This window comes from Ostrea edulis, chromosome 3, assembly GCF_947568905.1.
Source record: "Ostrea edulis chromosome 3, xbOstEdul1.1, whole genome shotgun sequence".
In the NCBI taxonomy this organism is placed as follows: Eukaryota; Metazoa; Mollusca; class Bivalvia; order Ostreida; family Ostreidae; genus Ostrea; species Ostrea edulis.
In genome coordinates this window covers 403,444-415,213 of record NC_079166.1, presented here as the reverse complement: position 1 = coordinate 415,213, position 11,770 = coordinate 403,444, and the positions used below count along the sequence as shown (strand labels likewise).

General features: G+C 35.8%; 1 protein-coding gene across 6 annotated transcripts in view; it reads left to right on the top strand.

The window, feature by feature from the left end:
- The first annotated feature begins 1,998 nt into the window (after positions 1-1,998).
- LOC125673405 (uncharacterized) overlaps positions 1,999-11,770 on the top strand; it is a 37,201-nt gene continuing 27,429 nt past the window's right edge. For 3 of the 6 annotated variants that reach the window (XM_048909985.2, XM_048909983.2, XM_056159675.1), the window contains exons 1-5: positions 1,999-2,169; positions 4,557-4,790; positions 5,800-5,881; positions 6,070-6,186; positions 6,740-6,825. In XM_048909985.2, coding sequence (XP_048765942.2) covers positions 2,106-2,169; positions 4,557-4,790; positions 5,800-5,881; positions 6,070-6,186; positions 6,740-6,815 — 573 coding nt within the window. In that variant the 5' untranslated portion in view covers positions 1,999-2,105 and the 3' untranslated portion in view covers positions 6,816-6,825. Of the gene's footprint in view, positions 2,170-4,556; positions 4,791-5,799; positions 5,882-6,069; positions 6,187-6,739; positions 7,686-7,753; positions 8,622-11,770 lie in introns of those variants that run through there. The other 3 variants (XM_056159674.1, XM_056159673.1, XM_048909986.2) reach the window with 3 other exon arrangements.

Below are 11,770 nucleotides of genomic sequence, written 5' to 3'. Positions count from 1 at the left end.
AAAGGAATACAGGAGAAATTTAAAGAATACACATTTCAATAAATCATTTTGTATATCATCTGTTGCCTCTCTCTTTAGATTTCGAAAATATCTTAGGCTTCATATGTATTATGGAATCATATACATTATAACGATCTAGTTCGTCAATACAACCTCGCATTGGGTCAAATGCTGTCTGACGTGTTTCATACCGATTGTTAAGCCATTCTTGGCACACTGATTTTGACTGCGGATAACTCCGTTTACCTGATCAGTATATGGGGCTCACGGCGGGTGTGACCGGTCAACAGGGGATGCTTACTCCTCCTAGGTACCTGATCCCACCTCTGGTGTGTCCAGGGGTCCGTGTTTGCCCAACTATCTATTTTGTATTGCTTGTAGGAGTTATGAGATTGATCAATGTTCGTTATCTTCACCTTGCATACAGTCAAACTCGCAAAAGCGGTCACCTCTATCAAGCGGTCACTTGCCAATGCAGTTATTTTATTTCATACCAATTAAAATTCTAGTTGATAAAACTCACTTGTGTAACGCGATCAGCGATCATCAAATTTCATACAAACCGCCATTTTCCCTGTATATAGCGGCCATTTTGAAATGTCACACGATTTAGATTGGGTGTTTAACTTCGGAATGCTACTAGATGGTGTCCGAATGTTTCGTTACTCACATAATAAACTGATTAAGCAGGATGAGATCTGGAAAATAATCGGTCTATTGATTTTGAACGGATGTATAAATAAAGAAAATTATCTCTAAGCATATCATAATGAGTTGTTTGTATACGGTAAACTAAGAGTGTTTATAAAAAACATTGACATGAAAAGGTGGTTGGATATAGCTCTATATCTGAAAGAACTATAAGAAGGCATTAAAACGATGATATCAGAATCAAGTATCCGTACTGCTGGTTTGAAATTAGGAAAACTCAAACTACAAATATTCCAAAAGTGAAAACTGGAATAAGTAATGTAAAACACACTTGCTAAAACAAAATTTCCCAACAGTAAATAGCATATATACAATCGATATCAATTGGTTTTCTTCAAAAAATTAAAAATGTTTTAAATATTGTTGTGTCTTATGTTGCAATCTATATGCATTTAAATGGATAGGAGTTATGAGATTGATCACTGTTCGTTACCTTCGCCTTTCATGCATTTAAGTGTATACCCATATCTTTTATATTTCATAAGCCTAAAGAATTGTAAATCAAAGAACGTGTATGTTTTGTTTGATGACCTGAACCTCTAATAAGCGGTACTCTCTCTATAAAGGTCACTTTTACTGAACCCCACGGGTAACTGCTTAGTACAGGTTTGACTATATATTTATTGGAATAATGTGTTCTATTCATTTCAATACACCACATGTCTGTTGAGACAAAAAAGCAAAATAGATTACATTTTTAAAACACTCACAACATAACGTAGAATTTAGTTTGAAATATAATTGGTTTCCGGGCTCTAAAGCATTATCCTTTCCACCAACCGTCACCATATCATATATATGGACTACCCATGGGATGAAGATGTTCCCTATTGATTTTGGGGTCAAAATGTCAAAGGTCAAGTGCACTGGACAATGAAGTAGCAATATGGTTTCCGGGCTCTAAAGCGTTATCCTTTCCACCTACAGTCACCATATCATACATATGGACTACCCATGGGATGAAGATGTTCCCTATTGATTTTGGGGTCAAACGGTCAAAGGTCACGCGCACTGGATATCGAAGTAGCAATATGGTTCGGTTTGTCATGCCATTTCTTTTTTACACTCAGAAAAGAGGTAGTTTATACCTATTACCAACACCCTTTGGGAGATTGGGGTAAGCTGTGGGTATTCTTAGTGAGCATTGCTCACAGTACCTCTTGTTATTCATGATTGTGCGGGTTAATTCACCTTTAGTACCTGGTAACATTATCACAATGTTATTTGACGTTGGTTTTACATACTGTATTGCTTTTCCTTGTTTTATGTCTTAAAATACACATCCTGATGACATACGTACTTACGTGGAGTGGAATGACAACATCCGAGGATAGCTTTTCAATATTGACTTTTTCTTATCAGCATGTGTTGATAAATCCCTAATCTCAAAGATCATGATAAACTTAGCAACTATATTCTGCAGAGGAATTTTCATCATTTCAGTTGTTGAAATCAACGGTAAGTAGGGCACTATTCGGTAAATGGAACATTCATCTGAATGGGTTGTTTTGTAAAAAGATATGAACTTATATGTAACACTAGACGTAAGGATGAGCTATTGATACTCTTTGATAGTACCCAATAGTAGATAGAGAAATCCTGATGAGTTACTTGTATACTGAACAGTGCCTAATACAATACATGAATCAATCGCTAGTAAAATAATGCGTTATCAGTTTACTTAAACAACGTACTTTACAAATGTGAAGCACATGTGTATGAAATAATACTGTTCACTTTAGAAGATAAAGCGCCGTCTTCCTATAACGTACAGTAAATGTGCCATTTTGATGACATTGATTTTTCAACCAGTTAGTGTAAATTTGATTAATCTCATTTTTAGATATGCTAAATTCGATTTAGCGTTCCCCCAATTTACAAAATAATGTTGATATATAAGTAACCCTAAGTCGTATTCAAATGCTATCTTGTACTCAACCGAGGGCTCACAGAGGGTATGGCTGGTCAAGGATCGATGCTTACTCCTCTTAGGCACCTGTCTGGAGGTTATAAAACTTTTACCGTACTCATACTCAAACTCAGCCATGTTTGTTTTAAGTACAGCTCTGTGCAAAGTTTGAAACATACTAGAAAAATCTTGAGCATGTACTCCATTTTAGTGTGAGGATGATCTAATAAAAGTTTATAGCCTTCACTTTTGAGTATGAGTACGATTTGGAACACAGATTTTTAAGTTTGAGTATGAAAACGTGCTCAAAAAGTTTTATAACCTCTAGGCCAGGCTGTGGATAACTCTGTTTATTATATACCCATCAATGTATGGTTCTTTGATACTGTGGATTTCACAGTGTGTGATCCGGTTTTCCGGATCACCACCCTGTTGTTTTCTGATTCCGTATCAGTATCCTCTGAAACTGATAACGTCACAATGACGTCACAATGCATCAAAGCAACGTTTTTTGCTTAAAATATTGGCCGCATCACAAACAAAACTGCATACACCAAACATAATTTCACACTATGTCTGTATTTTTGATAATTTGGATTACATTTAATATCATTTGAATGTGGATTTAAAATGCATAGGGGATATATAATAAATTTATCATTACTACAGTAACTTGAACCGAAGAGTGGGATCACGTCTCGTTGACAGGCGCGGATCATCAGATCAAACTCGACGCTTCGCGTCTCGTGTGATCTTATGATCCGCGCCTGTCAACTCGACGTGATCCGACTCTTCGAATCAAGTTACTGTAGTAATAATATATATTTACCTGATCAGGATATAGGGCTCATGGCGGGTGTGACCGGTCGACAGGGGATGCTTACTCCTCCTAGGCACCTGATCCCACCTCTGGTGTGTCCAGGGTCCATGTTTGCTCTACTCTGAGTTTTGTATTCTTTGTAGGATTTATGACATTGAACATTGTACTCACTATATAAGAAAAAACACCACCACTACCTCTTAAAACCACGCACTGCTCACGCATGCTGAGATTTAAATCTCACAGTCACAAAATATTTATAAACAATTCTGTCACGGAGCTGTCTTATAAAGCCAACGAAGAGATGTCAGTTACTTCCGAACTCTCAGATCTACTATTAAAACTGACCAAACTAAAGTAAATATTATTCCCATCAGTGAAAAAGTGAAGCTAAACAAGTGTAGATAATTGGTCCTATCTCTATAGAGTAGTGGTATTGTTTCCTGTTACGTTACGGTTCAGTTGGGTGCACATGGCTCTATATGAAATGATCCTACCTCAGGTTATTTCTATAGGGAAGATATAAAAATTTCACCTAAACTTTAACCTCCATGACATATCTCACTTTCGAGTATAGTGGAACTTTGATAATTCAATTTTCTAGATAAGATTTCTGACCTTTTTTGTCACGTACGGATGCATCGTAGCTCGTTACCAGCGCTTTCTCTGATAATTTAATGAGTAGCTATCTATTTCGATTAGAAATTGGATTCCCCCGCCCCTGACAAAAGCAACGCTTTAATCCAGCTATCATGACATCGAAATTAAATTTAAACTAGCGATTATTGTTTTTGAAGCTATTAAGTTTTACCTCGTGGCACATTTGGATACAACGAATTTCAAATCTTCATAGATGGTCATTTCCACCTTATTTTCTCACATCATCATCATCATAATCATCCTCCTCCTTCTCGTCGTCGTCATCGTAAACATCATCATCATCATCATCATCATCATCATCATCATCATTTTAGATATCGCACTTGGACCCTACTCTGGTGCATCCAGGGGTTTCGTTAGCCGAACTTTTTGTTTTGTATTACTTATGGGAGTTGTGGAATTGATCGCTGTTTGCTGTCCTCATTTTTTAAAACGTGAATTTGAAATTTTTTATAGCCTGTGGGCGGGATAACTGTAAGATCTACCCCTCAAAGTGTACAAATAGATGTACAACAACAGCGATACCAAGGACTAGACCTCGGCTTGACACCTCGAAAAACACAGTAACCACTATCCCACTGCTCTATACCAATCCTGTAACATCAAAAACACCATCCCCGACAGCTAGATACCCCAACACAACGGCCATCCCATCCTCTACTGAACAGAAGAAAGAAACGTGTCGATTAGGTACATGTAATGTAATTTTGTTATGAAAATAATGTTCTAATGTCAGAAGAATTGGGTTTCATTTAAAGACCCAATTCTAAGTTACCACCCTAAAATTTTACCTGTATCGTGATCAATGGTAGACCGCCTATCAATCAAACTTTTAACAATAGATCTCAGTTGGAGTGACATCTGCTGAGACTGTGGCCTGGAGCTACCCCAGAGGGATGTTTTGATAACAATAACAGCCAATACTTCCTGGCATTCTTTAGATCTTGATGACGCCCAGTATACCCGATTTTTGATAGCTTTGAACTGTCCACAACCCCATTTTCTTGTAATTCAAAATTTAAAAAAGACCCTGAAATATCCCGCTATATATATATGCATTATAAATTACACAATCAAAAATCAAACAATAATTTGCACATTGATTTCTAAAATTTGTAACTTATTGAAATTTGATAATTACATTATCAATTTATGATACCTCTATATGTATGAAAGACATTATTCATTGAGTCAGAGAGTAAGAGAGACAGAAAAAGGGGGTGGTTGTAGACTGTGTCAGCTACCATTCGGAATACAACCATTTTACTCGTACAATCACTATAACCACATAAACTCTACAAACGACTTTGAGACATGTCCTGTGTATATCAAAAGTACTCGTACACAACACCCTGATCTCTTAGCAAGGTAAATTCCAGGTAAATAACGATGACCATAGATGAGCTCTGCCTACATCCAGTGTTATGCGAAGAAACCCTACGGTATTTTTGGGGTTTCAAAAGACAATTGAATTATGTTAACCACTTTTTTTCATGTTAAGTTTTTTTTTTCAAATATTCAAAATCAAAAGTACATTATATTCAATTGAATTTATTTTAATCAACAAAAGACCCCCAAGACAAATTAAAAACTAAAATGTCGGAAGAATGAACCCAGCAACAACATGGGGAAATGAAGCAGAGTTAGATGTTGTTGATGTTACACGCAGGTGATATAACGAGTATCGATAACTTTACAGGATGCATCGCAACTCTGACTGTTATATCCGTAGGATGTATTGTCGCAAGTATCACCGGAACCGTGGTTTGTTGCATCGTAAGGTAAACTTATGTAATATGAAGCATTTCTCTCACAGCTATAAGGATCATTGTCGATTTAAAGCCTTCTTATTTAAAAAGACAGAAAATACATTTTATTTTTGTCATGTTTTTATTTCTTAAGAATAAATAATTCTTCTTACCATTTTACTTGATACACTTTGTTTTACAATCCTTCGGAAAATACACAGAGCGCCAAAAGCTGCATCTGCAAACGAACCACCAGTTGTTTCTTACATTGATCATGTCGGTTACGATAGTTTACAAGCAAGGTATTTTGAAATGGATGGGACCTATACAAGTCTAAGGTAGGAATTTGCTGTCAAATTTATGATATTTTGAATTGGTTCCCTGACATTGTCAAAATGCGAAGGACCATATGTTGTTTTTATAAGGTGCATGTAATTCCATGAACAGTTGTTGTGTGTCGATACTAACATTAGAATTCTTAAACTAGATACATGTACATTCTGTTCAATAACCTCTGACAAATAACAATTTTCATACACTTCATAGCCATGATTCAAAATGGTACGTCTGCATTTTTTAGATAAATGAAACACGTAAACGTTGTTTTATAATTTGTGAAGAGTGATAATAGTACTGATAAACTTAGAGAGATCCCGTCTTCTAAACATACAACATAAAAAACGTGAAAAGCACAGTGATCAATGTAATATTTTTTACATTAAATCGAAAGACTCACGGCTATTCGTCATATACATCTGATCCCACCTCCAAGGTGTCCAGGGGCCCGTGTTTGCCTTATTTTTAGTTTTGTATTCTTGTATTACAAATACGATTTGTGAGATTACTCAATGTTCGTTACCGTTCTATTTTTATCATCTCTTTTCTTTTTAGGTATGATGAAGACGCCATACTACAAACGATAACCGGAAACAACGATATGCCGACATACTGCACAATAATTGAATGACAAATTTTGAGTAAATAATTTCTGCATGAAATTTATGTTCACATTTGCCTGCATATATCTATCCTAGTCATCAATTAATGACACATAATCATTCAGAAATATAAAGTCAAACGCATACTCTTATTTTGTGAATGAACAATATTTCTGCTGAAAACCATTACCATCCAATGGATGACGAACCGTAAGAAAGGTCTAGCACTGAAATGTTTGTCACAGAGTGCACATACTCGCTTCAACATATGCATTGCTATGCGCTTAAAGTAATACCATAGTATATCACACTAATTGATGGATAAAAGTTTTTCATAAAACTCAGTTAAAGTATATCATTGAGGGAGTCAGCAATGTTTCAGTTCCCCGAAAGCAAGCATATTTGTCGAGGAGAGGGACCTTTTTATTAAACTGATACAAACATTAAAACCAAATAAAAACTTCATACAATACTTTAGAGCCGGAATTGATATCGTTTGCTGCAAAACTTCGAGTGCCTGTGAAGTTACCGTGCATATACTGGATTCCAAAAATTCATAAAAACCTTCGTAGAAATACATTTTTGGATCCAGTAAATGTGCCCCTATCTTTGTTCCCAACGAACACGAGAAACGTCAGCAGTATTGTGCCGCATTATATGTATATCAAATGTGAATTCTACAACAAGAAATTTTAGTAAATGTGAAATTGCAAAACGTGTTGATGGGGATGCCTCTCACATGACAATCACAGACCCTTGGAAACACCAGAAAGTTGCTTACTCTTTTTAGGCACCTGAAATGTCGTGATGTTCGTGTTTGTCCTATTGTATAGGAATTCTGAGATATATCACTTGCTGTTATGTTTACCCTTTTCGCATTAAATAGATCAGCCTCTAAAGTTTTCTCACATTTTTGTTTATATGGTTGACTCTTTAAGACTCATTCAGATGTATGTACTTGTTATAGAGATTCATCACTATCCTACCCTTCTAACCATGAGCTGCATAGTTTTCAGGGAGTATATGTGGCCTTTAAAAGGATGGTACGTGATGCCTTTTCCATATTATGTCGTGGGCCCTCTCAAGTAGAGTCCATTAGGATTACCACAGTGGCAGTTTCTATGCCACCACCCAGAGTTGAATGCTATTGCACAGTTTCTAGAACCGTCAGCATCATTATCTTGGTCCTTTGTTGTGAACTTCATTCCATGTATCGGAAGTTTCGTTTGTGTAAAGCAATCCCCTTCAAGAGAAATAAGAAAGGGAATTACATATACACTTTATCTGGCAATTTACTACAAAACCTATACATATATTAATGACAAATTCATTCGAAGAAGTAAGAAAATAATGATTTGAATACATTCATATCAAACTATGCATGTTATTACTGAAACAGAAGGTGTTGGATGTCGTGTAGAACATAGTTTTGGCAAAATTAATTCAGAAATTACTTCTGAAGAATTCAGTGAACATTTCAATATTGAAACTAAGAGTAATATAAAGGCAGAAATGTGTTACCAATGTCCCCGGAGTATCCAGATATAGACATGACGTATTTGGTTGTTTCATTACCAATAGCAATGCTGCGATATTTGACGTATCGTGTCTCGTTGTCGAAGTCACTCATGTCCATCCTCATTTCGTAAGCTCCCTGGCTCAGTAAGTAGTAAAGTTTATCGTTACCTTAAACAAGGGGGAACATTTAAAATCGAAATGTCTAAAACACTGAATATATTGAAATATTGAATAGAAGCAAAAACAATTTTACAATCCGTGATATTCAAATATCAATAAATCCAGCAATGCATCTTTACTTGTAAGGGTTTTTATGAAGTCTAGGAATCTAGTATAGGTGCGGTAACTCATATTCATCCGACCCATTGACTGGGGTATTAAATGTGTCTAAAACTGCATATGGTGTTTATACTTCTCAACTGCTTCGATACACACAAGCTTGTTCTTTTTTAAATCGAAGCAAGCTACTGACTAACAAGTTGATGGTACTTCTCTTTTAAAGTCAGCATTTCGCAAATTCTATGATCGTTATAACGACCTAGTTTGCCGATACAACCTATCATTAGGTCAAATGCTGACTGGCGTGTTTCATACCGATTGTTGGACCGTTCGTGACACATTGATTTTGACTACGGATAAGCCCGTTTATCTGATCAAGATATAAGACTCACGGCGGGTGTGATCGGTCGACAGGGGATGCTTACTCCTCCTAGGCACCTGATCCCACCTCTGGTGTGTCCAGGGGTTCGTGTTTACCAAACTATCTATTTTGTAGTGCTTATGGGATTGATGAGATTGGTCACTGTTCGTTGTCTTCATCTCTCCCTTTTCATATTTAGCCCATCATCTGGCGTAATCGACAGAATTCATAATAGAGATAAAGTTTTGTCTCTACTTGAGAGACCGAGGCTCTCTATATTTAGGACCTTTTAAAATAAGTGATTTGAGGTCTTCATTTTCAACTGTATCAACATCACTGGTAATGACATGTCCAGTTGGACTATAGTTGAAAGAAGATGAAGAACAAGAACATCTAGATGGTTAAGCATAACATGATCAATATCTAGGCGCTGCAAAGTTTGTTACAATCAAGAAGTATGGATGCAATTGTAGGAAATACTGGGTGAAGACTTGAACTTGAAATAAATTGGAATACACGACTGAACTTTTTTTTATGACGAAGAATGTTACTTATGTTGACGGCATCTATTTCAATTGTAAATTGGAGCTTAAGGAACTGGCAAGAACTCCACGACCCATGGTGGTTGAAAGAGCCTGTGATATAACGAAGTCTGACAATCATGAAAATGTAGCTTTCTTAAGTAGAAGGGTATTTCATGAATATCAACAAATCTGTTCATTCCCTGGGGGCTGTCATTACCTCCCTGCTGGTTTGTCTCTTAGCATCCACTAGAGGGCAGCACTGGTGCTGACGTCAGTAGGACATATTGTGTATATTTGGCACATTATAATCATCAACATTAAAATGTCATCAGCAGAGAGTGAATTAGATGTGGGATATCAGTTTGAACCTGATGTTATCAGCAGTTTATTTTAATGACAGGGTTAGTTTCTCTGATTGATATGATTGTGTTGGTAGAAATTGTACCTATGAACATTCAAGGGTGTCTTTGCTGTCATGAGATTGGACATTTTATGTCAGATTACATATATATACACAAATTACAGTTCTTTACACCTATATTTTGATACTGTGTGTCTGTATCCTGTTATGATTGATGCAGCTTACAATTATGTATCCGGAAAGGAAGAGCACAAGAGGGCTTAAAAATTACAAGTAGGAAGAGAAAAAATGGGTAATATTCGTACCTTCTGCATTCCCATGTATGAAAATCTAACATAACATGCCATTTGTGTTTAAACATTTCCAATTACACAAATATGATGGGATACAGTAACAATTCTGTTTTAGACATGCTATCATGATTTAAGGGTTACAGAGAGTTTATTAACTAGGTCAGACACAGTCAGTCTCTTGGGGGAAAATCAGAGTAGTTTTACCCTCATTTGTTGTGACCTAAATTAGGGGATCATTTCCTAAAGAACTGCAATTATGAATGATTTCGTTAAACCCCAGCCTTTTGAATTTTGAACAGTAACACTCAGTAATACTGTTTTGGTGTAAATAAATAATATAATTGTAAATTGCATCTCAAAATATTATCTGTGGATAATGTACATCAATTATGATCAATATATATTTTACATGTCAATATTGCAGTTCTTTTTTATGACACAGTCACCTTCATTATCTCCAAATATTTCAATGTCTAATGAAATTGATTGATTTTGAATCTTATAATATACAGTGCTACTGAGTAAGTTCAGAAGTTGGACGAGCTGGAGAAATTTTGTGAGAGTGATGTAATTCTTCTTTTTCTTAATGCATTGTTATTTGACTTGATTTCAATTCATTTTGCTACATCAATTCATCTCCATTAATTCTGATATGTCGTCTGCTGTAACAACGAACCAGTCACCAATAGTAATGTGTCTCATCTACGTCAGAGCATAGATGCATGTTGGGAAATGATGGATGACCTCCATAAATCTTGAACTTAAAGTGTTAAATTGATCAAATTTCGTAAAAGAAACACGCAAAAATTAATTGCAACACTGCTTAGTTTCAGTAGGTCTTTTAAGTTTACTCTGCGACAAATTAATGTTTACTGTTCAGTTCCTTTAAGATAATTATGTTCCCCAAACAAAGTTTGGGAACATATTGTTTTTACTCTGTTTCTTATTATTATTATGTTCCCCAAACAAAGTTTGGGAACATATTGTTTTTACTCTGTTTCTTATTATTATTATTATTATTATTATTATTATTCTTTTTCTCCGGTACTTTTTTGTCCGGTAGTGTTCTCAGAAACTACAAAAGGGATCGATATGAAACTTTCCAGGATGATAGTATAGCGTTTGTAGATGTGCATAGTGATAGTCATTTTGTTTGCACGTGCATGCACGCGCGCGCACGTGCATTGCAATTTTGGTACAAAAAATGGAAAATCAGAATATTGAAGGAAGCGATATAAAACCTAAATAGGATGATAGTATATCATTTGTACATATGAAAAATAATAGTTATTTTGCCAGTACGCGCACGCATGCGCGTGCACGCGCATTACAAAATTTGTACGCTAACTTTGGAATCAGTCTAACTTTTTTGTTGTTCATTGAAATGGCTTGAAATTCATATCATAGGTAGATATTGAGACCCTTAACTGATTTACATGGTCAAAATTACCAATTTGCACGCGCATGCACGTGCGCTTCATTTTGATTGGATAATGCTAAAACGTTTGTAACTATCTTATTTATGAAGCGAATGAGATGATATTCACAGCATACGTAGACAATATGTGTATCTATATGTTGGTGTAACAAAAAATGCCAACGCACACGCGCATGCGCGTGCAACGTTTTTTAAATGTTCAATTTTTAA